General features: G+C 42.9%; 1 protein-coding gene across 3 annotated transcripts in view; it reads left to right on the top strand.

The window, feature by feature from the left end:
- Window positions 1-3993: 3993 nt before the first annotated feature.
- The window catches only part of OTUB1 (OTU deubiquitinase, ubiquitin aldehyde binding 1), an 81006-nt gene continuing 65841 nt past the window's right edge, over window positions 3994-19158 (top strand). The window contains exons 1-2 of one of the 3 annotated variants that reach the window (XM_069207116.1): window positions 15279-15296; window positions 16699-16840. In XM_069207116.1, coding sequence (XP_069063217.1) covers window positions 16786-16840 — 55 coding nt within the window. In that variant the 5' untranslated portion in view covers window positions 15279-15296; window positions 16699-16785. Of the gene's footprint in view, window positions 4122-4285; window positions 4308-15278; window positions 15297-16698; window positions 16841-19158 lie in introns of those variants that run through there. The other 2 variants (XM_069207114.1, XM_069207115.1) reach the window with 2 other exon arrangements.

The following is a 19158-nucleotide window of genomic DNA, read 5'->3' as shown; positions in this document are numbered from 1 at the left end:
TAAATAATTTTTAACCCCCTCCCTGGTTTCAGCCACTAGTCGTGACTCGCACCAGGGAGGTAGTGTGGGCGTCAGCCAGTGGCCAACACCTGCACTGAAGCAGTTAAGCTGCCGGATGGCAGAGCATTTTCAACTGGTCGCCTTCGCTTTCAGTGTGCACCAGGAAAGTGTGGATGGTCTCGTGAGAGAGTATGCACCTCTGTTTGAAGGTATGGGGTGTCTCAAAAGATCGTCTGATACATCTCCACATCAACAACTCGAACCAACCCGTGGCACTAAAACACTGCAGAGCAGCCTTTTACCTGAGACCAAAAGCGGAAGAGGAACTGAATAAGTTGGAACAGGCTGATATCATCTAGAGGGTCGAAGGTCCAACTCCAGGGGTGTCCCCAGTTGCAGTAGTGTGCAAACTTAACCAACCCGGGAGATTTGGATTTGCGTTAACATGCGCCTACCCAGCCTATTCAGTTTGGCCATTAAACAGGAATGTTACTTAATGCCCACCGTGGATGTAATTGTGGCAGAAGTGAGCGGATCCAACTGGTTCTTCAAGATAATGACCCAGAGTCTCGGGCCATCACTACTTTCTCCACCCATGTGGGCCTCAGGAGATACAAGCGCCTCAGTTTTGGAGTTTCAAGCACAGGTGAAGTATTTCAGGACACATTCAGGAGCATGCTGGCTGGCTTTGAGGGGGTCCTCAACATTAATGACGACATATTCATATATGCTCCCTCACTGGAAGAACACATTGACTGCCTGACAGCCACATTCAGATGACTGTGCGACAAGGGTCTCACGCTTAACAGAGAAAAAGTGTGCATTCCTCCATAAGCAAATAGCATTCTTTGGCTAATGATTCTCCCACAATGGAGTACAACCCGACCCAGTCAAAGTTCAGGACATCCAGTCAGCACTGGTGCCCACTACAGTTGCAGGAGTGAGAAGCTTCCTAGGCACAGTCACATATTGTGGACAATTCTTTGAAACCTGACTGACCTCGCAGCCCCGTTGAGAGAACTATCAAAGAACAATACACTCTGCAACTGGGGACCTGATCAAGAAAAGGCTTTCCAAGTGACAAAACTAGCATTGTCTGCCAGCATCACCCTAGTTTACTTTGATCCCACCTGAGAATCAGAACTGTTGAGGGATGCAAGTCCTACTGACAGGGGGTAGTGTGATCACAAAGACAGAACAATGAGAAATGGGCTTCAGTGGCCTATGCCAGCTGTGCGCTGACAGAGTCTGAACAACGGTATTCCCATATTGAAAAGGAGGCTATTGCCATACACTGGGGCTGCTGTCACTTTCACCTGTATCTATATGGCCAGCCTTTCATTGTTCATACAGATCATAAACCCTTCATTCTGCTGTTTCTGGGATTAACCTCAAAATCCCAGCCGAGGATCGAAAAAGGGATTCTGCAACTGCAGGAGTATCATTTCACAGTCGCCTAGCACTCTAGGATCCAGAATCCAGAAGATTATCTATTGCGACAAGCACGACCGGCCACAAAAGAGGAAGAGTTGGACCCGGAAGAAGTGGAGGAATATGTTCGGCTGGTTGTGGCACGTTCCAGACCGCTACCCATTTCTCTTGCAGAGATTGTCAAGACCATGGCTGCTGATGAGTGTCTCCAGTTGACTGTTTCAGCTGTAGCTTCAGGAAGATGGTGCACCTTAATCGACAAAACCTATTGCATGGAGAAAGCAAAGTTGACGTTAAACTCCCTGCATGATGTCTGCCCAGAACTGGCAGTGTCTCCTGAAGGATGCCTTATGAGAGGCTCTTGTCTGGTGGTTCCTGGGCCTCTCCAACAATGAGGGGTTGACCTCACTCACCTGGCTCATCAAGGAATTGTTAAGACAAAGTCCCGACTGAGATGCAAAAGCTGGTTTCCCTGTTTAGTTCGTTAGTGCCCACTGTACCAAGCTGCTGGCTCAGCAGAACCGCCAGCACACATCATCAAAGAGAATATCCCGCCGATCCCGTGGAGGAGACTAAGTGCAGATTTTGGAAGCCTGCCTTATGGCAGGCACATGTTAGTTGTTATAGATGACTTTTCAAAATATCCAGAAGTTGATGTCATGGACTCGATGACTGCAAGTCAAACAATATCGAGGTTGGAAATCATGATCACCCATTGGCTCCCTAAGAAACTGCGCACAGACAATGGCCCTCCGTTCTCGAGTCAAGAGCTTACGAACCCAGGGCATTAATCAACCGAAGGTCACACCACGCTGGCCACAGGCAAATGGAGAAGAACAATGTATGTGCACTCAGTTTCCTCAGGGAATACCGCCTGACACCTCACTCGACAACACACATCAGTCCCACCTCCCTGTGTTTGAACCGGCCAGTGGGTGATGTCATTCCCCAGATTGAGGGGCCACCAGTGATACAGAGACAGGTTGCTGAAACACTACAATAGCGCCTGATACAGAATGACTGCATGCCCCCAGTCCACAGAGCGAAACAATGTTCCATCACTGTTGGAAATCTGGTGATGGTGAAGAATAGAAATCCCAGGAGTAAATTTATGCTACCTTTTGAGATTGAGCCATGGAAGGTGCAGTCAGTAAAAGGGACAATGATAACTGCTCAGAAAGCTGGAGAGACTATCACAAGAAACATATCCTTCTTTGAGCAATATGGGTCTCCTCTGAGCAGTCCTAGGATGGATCGGTCCACAATCCCAGGAATTGAAACGGAGACTGATGAAAAAGTTCCACGGGCCAAACTCCCCAGACCACTAGAACCATCTCCGACTGTGAATTTGCGCCAAGCAGCTGTAGGAGGTGCTCTTTCTCGGAGCAGGATCCAGATGTGCCGTCAGATTCTAGCAAATCCCCACGGCTGGCAAGTGAAGATGAGATGAGAGAAGAAGCCACTCGCCAAGGAACCGAAAGATATCATCTCCAACCTTGTCTGAAGGATTTTGTATTAAACTGAATCATAGTTGTATTCTCTCTCTCTCTCTTTTTCTTGTTCTCTCTGCTTGCTCTCGATATCTCCCTTCTGGTATCCATGTTTTTGTCTATGATCAGGGGGTCACAACTCTTATTATATCTGATTGATCCCCATATTTTTTTGTTTGGAGTAAAAGAGGAATGTTATGTTGCTTTAGTGGGTGAGCCCACTGGGCGGTAGAGCGTGAGGGATGTGCCTGTGTGGTATGCCTTCAAATGTGTTCCCTATGGTGCATGCCGTGAAGGGGACAATGTAATAAAAATGCCCGGGGCACGCAACTCGTGGTCATTCCAACCACCTTGTAGTGTGTGAGTCTGTCATTCAGCGTGCCCCTCCATATTTTATATAAGGTCCCGCATCACACATAACATTCGCCAGCTGCCGTATAAATGACTTGCTCTTCAACATTACGACACAAAAAAAAAATGTAATATCAATAGACCACTTGGTCAATGGGAATGACAGAACAGGAAAGAAGTTCATATTCCAAGAGTGAAAAAACATGCACCCAGTAGAAATACTCTATACTAACGCAAAACAAAATACATCTATTACATACTGCACACGTTTTCGATACAGATGCCACCAAATCTACAAACTGTAAAATACTCAAACCAACATTGGGTAGTATTCCTCAATAAGAATAAACTATACCTTTGTAAAAAACACAATCTTTGGTTCAAGGGCTTGCTTATACGTAAATTGAACTTTAAGGACACGGCGAGTAGTTTAATAGACAGCAAATGCAGCGATTCCACATTTACAAACACATTGGCTAGTCTACTTACAGTATTTATGGTTTATTTATGGGACCGCGTAGATTGATTTGTAAGACCGATAAAAGCAGCGTGTATAAACAAATTTAGTCCATTGTTTAAGAAAGCGAAAGATTTCCTTAATTTCAATAATAATCATGTGCACTCCAGCTCACATGTGCAACCCCCTCCAACACCCTAATCCAAGAAAAGGCACTTCCTGTTTAGCTTGCCTTTCCGAACCAGTGCGTCATTACTACATCACGTCCCGGAAGCTTCCTCTTTCAGAGCCGGTCGTGTCACTTCCGGCTTTTACTGACCCGGATGCTTTCAGTGCTGGAGAGTTTGCGAAGATGGAGCCGGAGGGACCGCGGGGGGGTCGAGAGGAGGAGGGTAACATCCGGGGTTTCAGGGTGTGGAGGGTGGGAGGACGTAGGTGAATGTGTTGCATGGGACACCTGGGAGGTGGTAACGCTCCATTGGGGGCTTACAGGAAGCAGCAACACACCGAGACTCGGGATATTGAATCGTATTAGTGGTCGGGGGAGGTGCACTGGTGATGCCGTGTCAGATTGGGCAGTAAGGGTGCTGCCTTGTAAATGCTGTATTTAGTGATGTGATTGTGGCCCCGGTTAGAAGATAGGTGAATTAATTACAGGGGTGGTCGTGAGAGCCTCTAGGCGATGAACTCGAAGATTGTACGTACGGTCCTGAAAGTCAGCGATATTGGGATGCAATGCTAAAACGTAGAGTGTTTTCGTGGGAGCGAAGGGTTTGAAGTCCAGTTGGTGACAACAGCAGGATTGACTTAGAGACTTTGTGTATGGTTTTCGTGGGGAAGCATGGACGAAGTTTGAGTTTTTAATATGTTTGTAGGTAGGGGTGGGCAGGACTTTGCAGCACACAGTGATAGAGTGAGGATGAATCAAGTAAAACATCTTTGTTTTCTTGCAGTTTGTTAGATTTTAGGGTCGTTAACCCTCCTCTCACTCTTTCCCATCTGCTTGCTTTCCAAAAGATCCCATTGTGTTGTGGCAGGTATGGAGATCCATCCTCTATCAGGGTCTTTCATTGGAGTGGCATGTGCCCCTGTGTGATGCAGTAAATCTCTAACAGTTTTTAACCAAATCTCAAATGGCCACTTTTGTATTATAACTTCACTGGACGCTTTGCCTGTGTGGAAAATTCAAGACATTTTTTGGTGGGTGATAGTGACTGTGCGTCTTGTACAGAAGTGTTGTTGTTTAATTCTATATCTCCCGCCTCTAAAGGAGTCCATCTTGAAAGTTCTAATTCGGTCCAGTGTGTACGTTTCAGCCATGGATCTAGGATACTTGATTGCTGGCCTCAGCTTTGCTCCTTCATCTAAATATGTTGAAAATAAACAGTATTCTAAAGAATGCAGGGCTCACACACAATGACCTTTCTCGAGGAAGAGCAGCCCCTTGGCCATACCATAGGAATTACTGTTGCTTCACTTGTAATCCAGTGTACTAGTTGGAAACGTGGAACCAGTAGACATTTTTTAATCACAGCCATCCATTTTGCCAAATTGTGTGCCTTGGGCATCACTTTTAGAACTCAATTCCACTGCTCTTTTTTTTGTTTGGCACAAATGTATTTAGAATACATTTAAAAGCATGTGGGTAAAAAAAAAAAAAGACTATTACCCGTCAAAAGTGTACGGTCTCATGGTATATTGCAATACGGTGGTAAGTGTATAGACTTTCAGCAAGTATCAATGTGGTGCAGTCTTGGTTTCTACAACTTTAACAAACGTTTTGATCCTGGGCAGATTATACGCTCCCCTTGCCTCTGTCCACAAACCTGTAAGAATGTCAACATTGGAAAACTGTCTTAATGGAAGAAATTAACTCCAAGATAGGTCCCCTGCACAGTTTTCGTTAGCACATCCAGGACTGTTTACAGGCAGGTGACTGAAATTGGTTCGCTGTAGCTGAACTTGTCCCACTAGCTGTATTATGCAGAATCCCTCCTGTGCTGTAGCTCCTCAACTCCTTTCACCAAAAGGTATCTTTTTTTTTTCACAGCTCACAAAGGGCCGATTGAAAGAGTCAGAGTTGCGTGTCCTTTGAGATAGTTTAAATTGGTAGGGAACTCAAATGCGGGACAATGAGCATCTTGTAATGCCTATGTGCAGGCAACTTGATAGGCGCCATGGTTGCAGGATAGACCTCCAAAATGCAGGGTGCTTGGCTATCCCAAGTTGAAAGTAAAGACACTTCATTACTGGGCCCCAGTATGGTAAAACATACAAAATGAATCCTTACTCTAGTAGTGAACTGACTGTCGTTTAACCTTGGCTGGAGTACGCATGGAAAAATAGTCTTCACAGGAATGCAAAATAAGCCAGTAACTAAAATATCTTCAGTGTGCATCAAAGTGAAAGCAAACAGTTCTCTACACAAGAACAAGTAGAGGATACCAACAGATCTTACAAATGCCGAGGTCCCCTTGTCAGAAAAGCTGTCTGCCCATATCCCTTTTACAATGTGGTTCAAGATCAGTTTAATTCCATCGTCCAACTTTCATTACCTCTTTCTTTATTTAGAAACATCAACGTAATGCTTTGATGAGATATGTACGTAGTATCTATGGTGCTACGTAGGTCAAGGAAGTTTTGATTACATGTATAATGCACACGATAGGTTTTGGCGAATTATAATATCTGTATATGATTGGTTAAAAACAACATCTAATACCAGGGCACTAGCCTAGTTAAGTTTGGTTCTAGGTTTTGAATAGTATGTTATAAACATGTGAGTTTGAATTCTTGTAATAAGTTTGAGACCCGGTGGCAGATGGTAAGGCATTCCAGAGGAGTGGGGTTAGCATTTAGTAGGCACAAAACTGGGAAAAGCATTTGCTGGTTAACTGTAGTCAAAAGGGTGTGGCTATCCCATAAAAAGGTATGTTGTGCCGAGTAGGGTGATAGGTTATCGTCTATATAGATAACTGCTGTTCTTTGCATTTAATCAGTCTACTTTGTGGCAGTAGGTGGATGTCTGCCAATAAAGGTTAAATAAAGTTCTGGTTTCAAAACTCAGGGCCTTATTTCGGGAGGCCTAGTGGTAGTTAACGAGGCCAACCAAAACACTAGTAATCCAATCTGCTGTAGACCAGTTGATGAGTAATGTGGCCTTTTTTAATAGATTTAGATAGTGAATATTCCACATGTTAGGTAATTGGAAGCATGCTGCTGTGACTGTGATGAATAAACAGTTCTATTCTGTTTGAAGAGAACAGAGAGCTTCTTGTGTGAAAAGACAGCTTTAAATGAGTTGGAGGGTGGGCCCAATATGGAGCTTGATAGATGGGAAGGTGCAGAGGAGTAGGGAAGGAAAGCACTTCAGTTTGACGGAATTACACTTCTACCAACATAGTGCTATCCAGTGGCGAATGGCTGTGAGACTGTCAGACATACATGTCTGGGGTTCAGGTGTGAAATATGGAAAGGAGAAGAAAAATAGTGTTGTCAGCATAGAGGTATTAGTAGAAGCCAAAGGAGGAAATTTTATCAAGAGAGGTGTGATTAGAAGGAAAAAAAAAAGGTCCGACAGCTGATCCGTGCAGGATGCCCATTGGGGAAAAGGATCGTACAGATTTGTAGAGTCCCATGTGAAATTAAAGGAGAGTGTAGAGACTTAGGGGGATATCCAGTAGTGCTCTAGGCCAGCAATGCTGACTGAATGAAGGGGGAAGATAGTGTGGGGGTAGTCAACAGTGTCAAATGCAGCACCCAGATCAAGAAGTCTGAGGGTTAAACAGAGTTAATTGTTGCGAGTAGTAGTGATAAAGTCAGTCACCTGTGAGCTGCTTCACTGCAGTGTGAAGTACAGCTGCATCATCATGATGGTGTAACTATGGTTCTTAGTGGATAGGTGTCATGAAAGACAATTAAAAGCCTGTCTTATATCCACTGAAAGAAAAATAAAGGGTGCAGGAATGTTATAGTAAGGTTCTGAATTTACTTGTACAGAACTATAGAAATTCAGCAGTTACACTTAGAGGTATTTCAAGTAACTATAACTCGCGCCCCAAGGTAACTATTACTTGCACGCTCACCATGCACTGTTTTTCCATCAATAATTTTTATTGTAAATGTAGTATTGATAATATCAAAGATGCCATGGAATGTGTCATCAGTGAGATAATATGTTGAATAATTAGCTGTGCATGGCGAAGGCGCAAGTTATAGCTTCTTTAGTGCACAAATTATAGTTACTTGAAATAACTCTAACTGCTGAATTTCTATGGTTTTGTACGAATGTAATTATATTTGTGTTTTGTCCACTGACTCCATGTTGCACTTAGCCTAGCAGTACACCGTCACATTGGTAATCAGAAGCTTCTTTTTGCCTATTGACTTTATTTTAGCGTTAGCCACTGCCATGTTAGAGGTGCAGATGTTAGAAGTGCAGAAGCTGCAAGTATTTTTCTGTGCCCATGGTATGCAATGTGCTTTTTGCTCATGTTTTTATTCTACGTGTCCTTTCTCACCAAGGGCGTAGAGAGAGAAGGATGTGCTAGGATGATGTTTATGGTTTGGCAGGGAACGGTTTTGTTTTGAGAGAGCACCTTGGGATCCTGGACAGTTCCAAAGTGTTCCTTTCAAAACTGACCTGAAGTAGCCAGCCTTTTCGAATGACGACTTGCGGAGCGTGAGGGTTTTTCTAGAAATCTCCTTTCTGGCTTGTTTAATGTATATCAAAGACTCAAAACCAGATTGACCGTGAAGTGATTTGGAGACCTCTGGCAGGGTCTGGAAGCTGATGCCTGTCATCCTTCCTGTGAGGGTTGATCTCTTTCTCTTCACAGTCGATCTGGGGTCAATGACTTTGTGCTGGTGGGAGAAAAATGAAGCAGCTGTGCCCATGGTGATGAATTTTTAATTCCTATTATCTGCTTTACATTGTGTGTCTTTGCATGTATATTTGCTGTTTATAGACTGAAGATTCCTTGTACGTGTTTTTCATTTAATTATTGCACACATTTTAAACATGCACTTTCAGTTGTACTGACCTTCCTTTATGAGCCTTGCAGCGTGATTTCATAAATGTATTCTCTAGACTAAGAGTTGCATACCAGAGATTATTTTCAGCTTGGTCAGCAGTGAAGCAAAACAACAAGTAAATGTAGAACTTAACTATAATGTCCCTGTAACCTTTTTTTTCTTTTCTTTTTTCAGTGAATTTCTATGGTTTAACGTAAAGTAATTTTAATTACTATAAATTAATCCAACCACCCATGTGCAGTAGGGGTTTGCAGCAGCCAAGCCTTTATAACCACCTAACCCCATGCAGTGATCAGCCTTTGGCTGTGTGCAGTGGGGGTTGGCCACAGGGCTTGTCTCTATCAATAGATCTGTAAGCGGTATGTGAGTGGGTCTGAAAGTGGCTGTATGAGTCTGAGTGGGTGTGTGATTGGGTGCACAAGTCTCTGAGTGCATGTATAAGTGAATGAGTCTGAATGTTTTTAAATTTTTTTTTTGTGTTGCTTCTTCCCGAATATCTCGCATGGTGAAGAAAAATCATTTAAAGCCCATAATGTGCCCATCAAACGCCCCTATATCAAACCCATAGGATCAGGGTATCTCCACCCAGACCCCTTATGCTACTTTCGTTTTTCAGGCCTGGGGACCCTGTCCCAGGACCCTAAAACATCTGCTGCAACTTTCTGTTCAGATTGGGGCCAGCCAATTACAACCCTTTTGTTCGCGCACGCATTCGTGAATATTCATGATTGTTCCCAAATTATTCACTGTCCTTGATTTCCCGTAAACTACTGAACGGATTTACACCAAATAACAAAACTGACCTTCTATGGACCAAAAGCTACCTTTCTGCCAAATGTGGTGGAATTCCATCCAGTGTCTCAGGCCGCAGGCATGTCTAAAGAGTTTATGGGAAATTAACATAGGAAATGCAACTTTTTTTACCCCCTTCTACTGCATTTTTCTTGGCCCCCGCTTTATGGATCATCCTGAAAGTTTCCCTGTGAGACAAGTATCACGGCTCACTTTTTTTGGGGAAGTTTTTGTGAAGGTTGGTCAAAGGTTTTTTATGTATGTGTGTATATATATACATATATATATATATATATATATATATATATATATATATATATATATATATATATATATATATATATATATATATATATATATATATATATTTTAAAGAATGATAATGTATGGGGCTGTCTTAAAGGACCTGTGGAGAGAGGAGTGTTCAATCCAAATGGTTCATATGAATATGTGGGTGAGGTTGGGGGCATTTAAAGTGTCTCAAAGTTGGAGAATTTGGCATCATCAAGAGCAGTAGATGGTATACATGGGGCCTTTTTGTACTTCTCCAAGTTTCTGGTCACTGAATTTGTTCCATTGGAATACAAGGGCTCTCATTTTGGTTCTAAGAGTACTGACATTAGGTGAGATCTGCTGGCAGCTTCATGAAGTTCGGGTGAAGGAACGCTGTGCGTCGTGATATTGAAAAATGCAGCAGAACATGGAGTTGAAGAGGCTGAGTGATGTGTTGTGCTGGAACCGGATGAGGCCATTGTAGGCTTGATAATAAAATGTTGGGAGATAGTTTCTTCCTACAAATGAGAATGTTTGTGGGGTGGGAGGTTCAAGCATGTTTATCATATTATGTATGATTTAGAGTGGGCAAGAGTTAAAAGTAGACCTCAAACCTTGATGTGTGCAGCTCACAGAGAGCGAGATGAAGTGGGCGCGAGCTGAGCTGGTGACAAGTGGGAGTGAGCAGAGTGATATGTTGTGTATGCCAATGGTGCTGTGAAAAACTAAGTGGGGGAGGATGGGATAGTAACATAGATAACATCATGGAAGAATGAGAGAGGATGAGTTTAAAGCAGGTGATGAAAAACAGAAGCAACTTCATAGCTTGAAAGGATCGTTGCCAGGTAGAACTAAAGAGTATCAGTTGTTACATGCATTTTTAATTGAGTAAATACGTTTGCTTAACAGCAATGTTAGTGTAGAAACGCAGAAACGTGAACTGTAATGCTGAATATAAAGTTAGGGCAAAGGTTACAGTAGATTGAAGCTTTGAATGATGTTAAGTATATTCCTTCTTTTTTCACCAAAGGGCACAGTATTCTGTCTTGAGGGAGGGAAGACACCAAGATTTTATATAAGCTGTCAAATTCCATCTGGTGGTGTGTTAGTGCATTGAACTAAGGCAGAAGGAAAGGCGATTTCATTTCATGGTGTAAGAAGAGAGCAGGATAGACACACACAAAAAAAAACATAGCATACTGATCGAGATGCATTGCTACCAGAGAATTTTCGTGTTCTAGTCTGAGTTTGGGGGGAAGCGACCAAGGTTGATGGCACTGGCCTATGACTATAGTCAAAACCGCCAAAAACATTGCACTTTCTCATAGCTTCTGTTACACTGTGCCCGGGTGTGCTGTGCAGCAGCCATAATGTGCTGCTTAAGTGCTCTTAACAGGAGCCTTGGATTTTATAGTACACTGCCTTGTGGTAGTTTGTGCAAACCTGTGTTTACAAGAGAAAAGTTAAACAAAAAATCCGGGTGAATGGTACAGCACCCACACTCCCAAAAAACACTCTTAATTACATCCTTTCACCTTATCCTGTTTACATAATATCCACAGTAGTATAGGTGGACCAGGACACCATCGAATAGTTCAGATCCTTTTGTCCAGTACTGGACTCAGAAGGTTTATTTAGGTCCTTGTATGTTTCAGATGTGCTATAATTAAATAACGTGTGGACTGCGGAGTATGTCTTTATTTCACCTTGTGCCGCTATTTTCCACCCTCCTTCACTTCCTCTCCCTCTTGAAGGTTCTTTTTATGCCATGCCACAGTTTTGATATGAAACTTTTACTCTATTTTCTGTGCTCCGAGTAAAAGTCTGGTGATGAAAAATAGACCCAGATTCCCCATAATGATTGCTTGAACCCAACACCAGCATTTATTATTACATCTAGCATTCGAACTCCCTTATGGCACTCCTTTGTCACAATTCTTTCCTCTGTTTACCTAGCCCCACTGGTTGACATTTTTAAGAACAACAGCATGGGTGTACATTCCGATGTTAATGACACACCGGTCTTTACAAAATGTAATGAAGGGCCATATGTACGAACACATTTTCCCATTGACACAGAATGGGAAAAACCCTTTGCTACATTTGGCCCGAAGACCCCCGCCTTGCTGGGTACATAGAGTACTGAGGGACGTATAGATGTGAAATAATAACAACTTTCTTCTCCTTGATACATACGAACCAAAGATGATCACGTTTGGGACCAAAGAAAATACTAACTTAGTATGGCTTCCGGACCAGAGAACTGCAATGTGGTGAACTTTTCTAATTTTCTAACTCCTAACAGTAGTAGGTATGGTTGTTGTGGTCAAGTGCTTCCAACAACTTTTGTACTTCTGACCCAGAGTGTCCTTGTTAATCTTCAGGCATGGAACTCTGATAGTGGGGGTAGCTGTTAATTTGAGATTAAGGCTTTCACAATTGTCTTCAGACTGGTTTACCAGCCACTCAGCTAAATGGCATCAGTGGCCTCGAAATAATGTGGTTAGATTGATTTAGAGTTGGGCAGGAGAAGACACAGAATTTCCCCTAGTACTACCTGTTAGGGATATAATTAGATTCGGGGTTAGCTTCTGCATGTTTAAGTGGCCCATTTGACTATTTTTGTCAGCTGGGTGCCTCGCTGCTGTCTGACTAGAGCATTAAGGATTTGAGGAAAAATACTACTTTGCCTCCCAAGGGTTACGCTGCAATACCACAGGCGCATGCTAGTACCAGTCTGGTTTTGAAATCTTAGCTTACAGTTAATGGAATGGATTTAGCAGTTACAAGGCACGAAAATGTCACAGTTTTGTAGTACCAGCTACCGCAGGCACCACCTAACCTTCCATGAGGTCTGCTGTACGCAGTCCGTGTTTAGAAGCATGTGTAAATGTTTTTCAAAATACTTGGATTGAACAACCAACCACCGTTAAGCCCCAAAGCATTTCTCTAAGTTGACATGTTCTTTAGTTATTAAATTTCCCAAAACGTTGCTTTACTCGCCTACTTTCTTTTTTTTACCATCTAGTTAGACTAAAGAGGATTGAGCAGCATGACAGTTTGCGTTGCCCCCCCCCGCCCCCCCCAGAACGTTCTGCGTTCAGGCTCAAAACTTCATAAACAAAACATTACTTGTCTTCGTTTGAGGTACATGGGTTTTCTCATTGTGCTGTTAGTTCAGTTGTCTGTGATCATTTTTTAAGGAAGACAGATGTCTTAGATCAGAATAGTTCCCTGTAGACAGCTTTCAGCCCAGCATGGACTTCATTTAGGAGTAGCCAGGGACATCCGTTGGGGCTCAAATCTTTGTTTTTTGTCATTTTTATCACATGAATATATCATGTATTATTCACTGTTCGTGTACTAAAAATTGAGTAGAATTAGCAGGAGGATGAACTTAACTGGCATCAGAGGACAGTAAAAAATGTTTTTAAATGTATGTTGTGTGCAGGTTAGTGTGTTTATATGAAAGTATGTGTAGGCATGTTTGTATGGGGGGGGCAAATGTAGGGATCAAATGTCGTGTGATGTTGCTTCTACACCAGATATTTTATTGAATTGACGACCATACAGCCCAGGCACTCAAAATGTAAGGGCATCTCTCTGAAAGTAAGTATTGTTTTTAAGATTTTTCAGGGCCGCTTTACAAGCTCATTGGCCTGCATTCTGTGCTTAGGTTGCTAGTGATACATTCCATAACCGTAATCTAGGTCCCACAATACCCTCTCTTCTTTTGTTGAACTCATCAACATGCTCCTGGCAACCGCATCATGCACAAGTTGTCTGGAACTTGCCCACTATGATCTCACAATTGGCTCTCGGTCCGGAACGCTGGTTACCCATCAGAGGTAATGACTTCCACTGAGCTTTGTCCTGACACAGGGGTCAGTCCGCTTCTGTCATCTTCCTGAGGTCAGGCCCCCACCTCTCCGAGTAGAAACCTGGCAAATAATTCAGAATGGCATTTGTCAGATGCCACTCCAGCCAACAGCAGTGTTTCCCTTTTCCCAGGTATGTGCCTATTATTTCCTTTGTAGGTGTTGGCTGTTGATAGCATATCCCTTCACATACTTGACAAGAGTGTCAAATATTGGCTCATCTTAAATCACTGCTGGTTCTGTCTCCATTTACGTACGATTCATTGTAACAGCCTGTGAATGTATTTGTGTAACTGCGCTCTATTAGTTTGTATGGAGATTAACCCCTTGGGTGCCATGGACGTAGTGGTTAAGTCCGTGGCTGAGGTGCCACGGACGTAACCATTACGTCCTCCTACTGGCACTCGGGGGAAACGCTAGCCAGCCCACTCTCCAACCCCCCCCCCCCGCAGCAGGGCTGGAAGGGGAATTGCTTCCCCTTCCACCCCGACCTCCCCCAGTGATGTCTGAAAACATCAGTACGCAATCGCGCATTGACCTCATCAGAGGGCTCCCCCTCAGCTTCCAGCGTGGATCGGAAGAGAAATGCCAAAGCATTCAAAGGGAGGGAAAGCAGGCTTCAAAGGGAAGGAAAGGAATTTCCTTCCCTTTAAGGGCTTTCAGAGCATTTCAGTAGCCAGATCTTGAAGCGATCTGGCTGCTGAAATGCCCCCTAAAACACCAGGGATTGTTTTTTAAAGTCAAATTGGCATAAGGGGAGTGACCCCTTGGAAAAGGGTCGCTCCCCTTGGGGGCAGAAACCTGTAGGCGCCAGGGATCATTTATTTTTATTTTCTGCCTATTTTTGGAAGGCCCATATGCCCCCAAGGGAGGCAGAAAGCACACCAGGGAAGATTTTGTTTTTCCAAAATAAGAGGGAGGGGGCGGGGTGGGGGGGGGGGGTGCAGAAAGTCTACTAGATGCCAGGGAATAAAAAAAAAAATGTGGTGGTGGCTACCAACCAGTATGGCCATGGTTATGCCCCCACCCCAACTGAAGGGGGTAACAGTCTTTCAGCTCTCCCCCGCACACTAAAACATCTAATCCCATGGCAAGCAAGAGGACATTTGATTATTTTGGGGTTTGGTTTTACATTTGGGCCATAAGAGCTTGGCTAACTCTCACAATCATCCCTCTTGGAATAGTGAGGGCTGCACTTTTTGGACTGGGACGCTGCCATGTAGAAAAATCCACAAGACCTAGACACATCTGAAAACTGAACAGCTGGGTGAGTCCAGGGTGGTGTGCTTCACTTGCACCCCGCACCATTTTCTTACCCACAATGCCCTGCAAACCTCCAACTTTGCTGGAAATCACACATTTTTTCCCACATTTTTGTGATGGAACCTTCCAGAATCTGCAGGAATTCACAAAATTCCTACCACCCAGCATTGTCTCGTCTATACAGGTACAAATTCTGCCATACTTGTCAGCCTAAACATTTTTTTTTTTTTCAGACTGCCCTCTTAGACCCGCTTTGGTCCCCCCTCAGTTTCAACATGTTTTTGGCTCTTCCATGTCACAGGCACTTGGCCCACCTACATAAGTGAGGTATCATTTTTACTTTTACTGGGAGACTGAGGGGAATGGCGGGTGGTAGGAAATCTGTCCCAGTGCGGTGGGAAAAATGTTTTCGCTAAAAGGTTTGCTGAGGATTCTGGTTAAGAAAACATTTGGGGATCCACTCAAGTCACACCTCCCTGGATTCCCTTGGGCGTCTAGTTTTCAGAAATATTTGAGTTTGGTAGGTTTCTCCTATGTGGCTGCTGAGTCCAGGACCAAAAACACAGCCCTCCCCCCCCCCCCCCCCCCCCAACCCAAGCTTCGACAGGTAGTTTAGTATTTGATCATTTTCATGTGTCCACATAGTGTTGTGGAGCGTTTCCTTTTGCGGGCACTAGGCCTAACCACACAAGTGAGGTACCATTTTTATCGGGAGACTTGGGGGGAAAGCTGGGTGGAAGGAAATTTGTGGCTCTTCTGAGATTCCAGAACTTTCTGTCATTGAAATGTGAGGAAAAAGTGTGTTTTTGGCCAAATTGAGGTTTGCAAAGGATTCTGGGTAACAGAACCTGGTGAGAGCCCCACAAGTCACCCCATCTTGGATTCCCCTAGGTGTCTAGTTTTAAAAAATGTGCAGGTTTAGTAGGTTTCCCTAAGTGCCGGCTGAGCTAGAGGCCAAAATCCACAGCTTGGCACTTCGCAAAAAACAGCTCTGTTTTCTGTGGGAAAATGTGATGTGTCCATGTTGTGTTTTGGGGCTTTTCCTGACACAGGCGCTAGGCCTACCCACATAAGTGAGGTACCATTTTTATCGGGATACTTGGGGGAACGCTGGGTAGAAGGAAATTTGTGGCTCCTCTCAGATTCCAGAACTTTCTGGCACCAAAATGTGAGGAAAAATGTTTATTTTTTATGCCAAATTGTGAGATTTGCATAGGATTCTGAGTAACAGAATCTGATGAGAGCCCCACAAGTCACCCCATCCTGGATTCCCCTGGGTGTCTAGTTTTCAGAAATGCACAGGTTTGGTAGGTTTCCCTAGGTGCTGGCTGAGCTAGAGGCCAAAATGTACAGGTATAGACTTTGCAAAAAACACGCCCGATTTCAATGCAAAAATGTGATGTGTCCATGTTGCGTTTCCTGTCGCGAGCATTAGGCCTACCCATGCAAGTGAGGTACCATTTTTATCGGGAGACTTGGGGGAACACAGAATAGGTAAACAAGTGTGTTATGCCCCTTGTCTTTCTCTATATTTTTTCCTTCCAAATGTAAGGCATTGTGTAAAAAAAAAAAGTCCATTTGAGAAATGCCCTGTAATTCACATGCTTGTATGGGCACCCCAGAATTCAGAGATGTGCAAATAACCACTGCTTCTCAACACCTTATCTTGTGCCCATTTTGGAAATACAAAGGTTTTCTTGATACCTATTTTTCACTCTTTATATTTCAGCAAAATAATTGCTGTATACCCGGTGTAGAAGGAAAACCCATTGCAAGGTGCAGCTCATTTATTGGCTCTGGGTACGTAGGGTCCTTGATGAACCTACAAGCCCTATATATCCTGCAACCAGAAGAGTCCAACAGACATAACGGTATATTGCGTTAAAAAATCAGACATTGCAGGAAAAAGCTACAGAGTAAAATGTGGAGAAAAATGACTGTTTTTTTCACCTCAATTTCAATATTTGTTTATTTCAGCTGTTATTTTCTGTAGGAAAACATTGTAGGATCTACACAAATTACCCCTTGCTGCATTCAGAATGTTGTCTACTTTTCAGAAATGTCTAGCTTTCTAGGATCCAGCATTGGTTTCTCACTCATTTCTGTCACTAACTGGAAGGAGGCTGAAAGCACAAACAATAGTAAAAATGGGGTATGTCCCAGTAAAATGCCAAAATTGTGTTTAGAAAATGGGCTATTCTGATTGAAGTCTGCCTGTTCCTGAAAGCTGCTCATTTTAGCACTGCAAACCCTTTGTTGGTGCCATTTTCAGGGAAAAAAACACTAGCCTTTTTCTGCAGCCCTTTTTCCCATTTAAAAAAAACAAACGATTTTTTTCTGTATTTTGGCTAATTTCTTGGTCTCCTTCAGGAGAACACATAAACTCTGGTGGGTACCTCTAGAATCCAAAGAATGTTGGGGTAAAAAGGATGCAAATTTGACGTGGGTAGCTTATGTGGACAAAAAGTTATGATGGTCTAAGCGTGAACTGCTCCAAATAGCCAAAAACAAAAAGCCTGGCACCTGAGGGGGGTAAAGGCCTGGCAGCGAAGGGGTTAAGCTGTAGAGTTTTCTCCGTAGCCAACAACACAGCTACACCAAATTAATTGTTGTGCTGGAAAAAAAAATGTTTTTTTTGTTTTTGTTGTTGTTGTTTTTTTTTTTTTTTTTTTTTTTTTTTTTACACGTAAACCAGGTTTGACAATCTACGTTATTAACGTGACTGCAAGTCAGATCAGTGGCCATTCCTAGCTTGAGTATTGAAAATTATGTGTTGTCTAAACCACACATATTCATGATATGTGCACAGTCACAGCTCAAATTACAGTAACGTAAACGAAACACTTAAAGGTAGAGAAACCACGCTCTGAACCTGGTATTAATATTGTGTAGCCTTGGTTTTCCAAAGAAAAGACTCCAACTCTCCATATAAATAGAATTGTGAGTGATAACACAGCTATAAATATTTCTTGATCTGAAGTACACAATGGACCAGAAATTCCCAATGTGTAACACATGTACATATTATACCTAGAAATGTGACTATAAGAATTATCTGATTTAACTACTCAGAGAAGGGCTGATGTTAACATTTTAGCAAAGTTAGAAAGCCCAATATATAACAAGCATTTACAATGCAGTGGGTCTTGCATTTGCTCAAGTTAGAACTATTAATGTTGTAAACTCCTAACCAGACTTTTCTTGCCACATAAATTGAAAATGAAAAGTAATACAGTTTCACATATGCGAGCCGATTCAAAGCGACACACCATGAGCGTGAAGGAGACACACAAAAGGAAAAAAGACGTTTGCTTGCAGTCAAACGTATCAGCAAAAGTGCAGTTAGCCATGGAACAGGGTCGTTGTCCAAGGCGGTAACCAAACTGCCCCAGGAGGGACAAATGTAAAGCATTTAACAATGATAACAAATGATTTTTGAAGGGCAAGCCCATGGACGAGCGATAGTGATGAGTGTGAGGTGGGCGTGGTAAAAAGCCCAAATAGATAACACGTCTGAAAAGCAGTGCTTGCATGCTACTATGCTCCACCTAATAAAGTTGAGCAAGTCTCCAACCTGCTGTATCGATGACATGATGTTTGTGTTTGATCGAACTACATTTGGCAGTGCAAACAGAAGAGCAGACAACGAAAATAACTAACCAGCCCTGCAAATAACCTTGATTCGAACTGAAAACATTTACAGTTGGCCTGTCTATGTATAATATTGTTCAGTAACAAGACGCATGCAACTAATTGGAAAGTCAGTTCCCGTATAATTTAGAACTAAATGCAACACTAGCACTACAAAGTCTTTAGTGCCTAATGAAGGTCAGTAAGTGATTTTATAAATATACAAAACAATCAAAGGGAATACACTGAAGTTAACCTTCCTCATGCATTTTCCGTAAAGAATATGCCAACTTCCACCCTCTTGTATTTCTTTCTTTTCTCTGCCTTTTCTTTTTCTAGATAGAAATCAGTTTACACTTTTGTGTGTTTGCATCATGTTCTTTTTTTCGTGCATAACAGAGGGTTACATCTACTAGGTGGATAGGCAGACCAAAATGTCCACCATCACATTGAGAGTGTGATTGTCGTTATCAAATTACTGATAAATATTCTATAAATCAAATTGCTGTATTGATGACAAACTTGGATTATCCAGCACGAAGTGCAACAAGGATATGGA

The sequence above is a fragment of the Pleurodeles waltl genome, chromosome 9 (genome assembly GCF_031143425.1).
Source record: "Pleurodeles waltl isolate 20211129_DDA chromosome 9, aPleWal1.hap1.20221129, whole genome shotgun sequence".
Classification (NCBI taxonomy): domain Eukaryota; kingdom Metazoa; phylum Chordata; class Amphibia; order Caudata; family Salamandridae; genus Pleurodeles; species Pleurodeles waltl.
The sequence above is the reverse complement of the archived record's forward strand: the minus strand, read 5'-3'. Positions and strand labels throughout refer to the sequence as shown.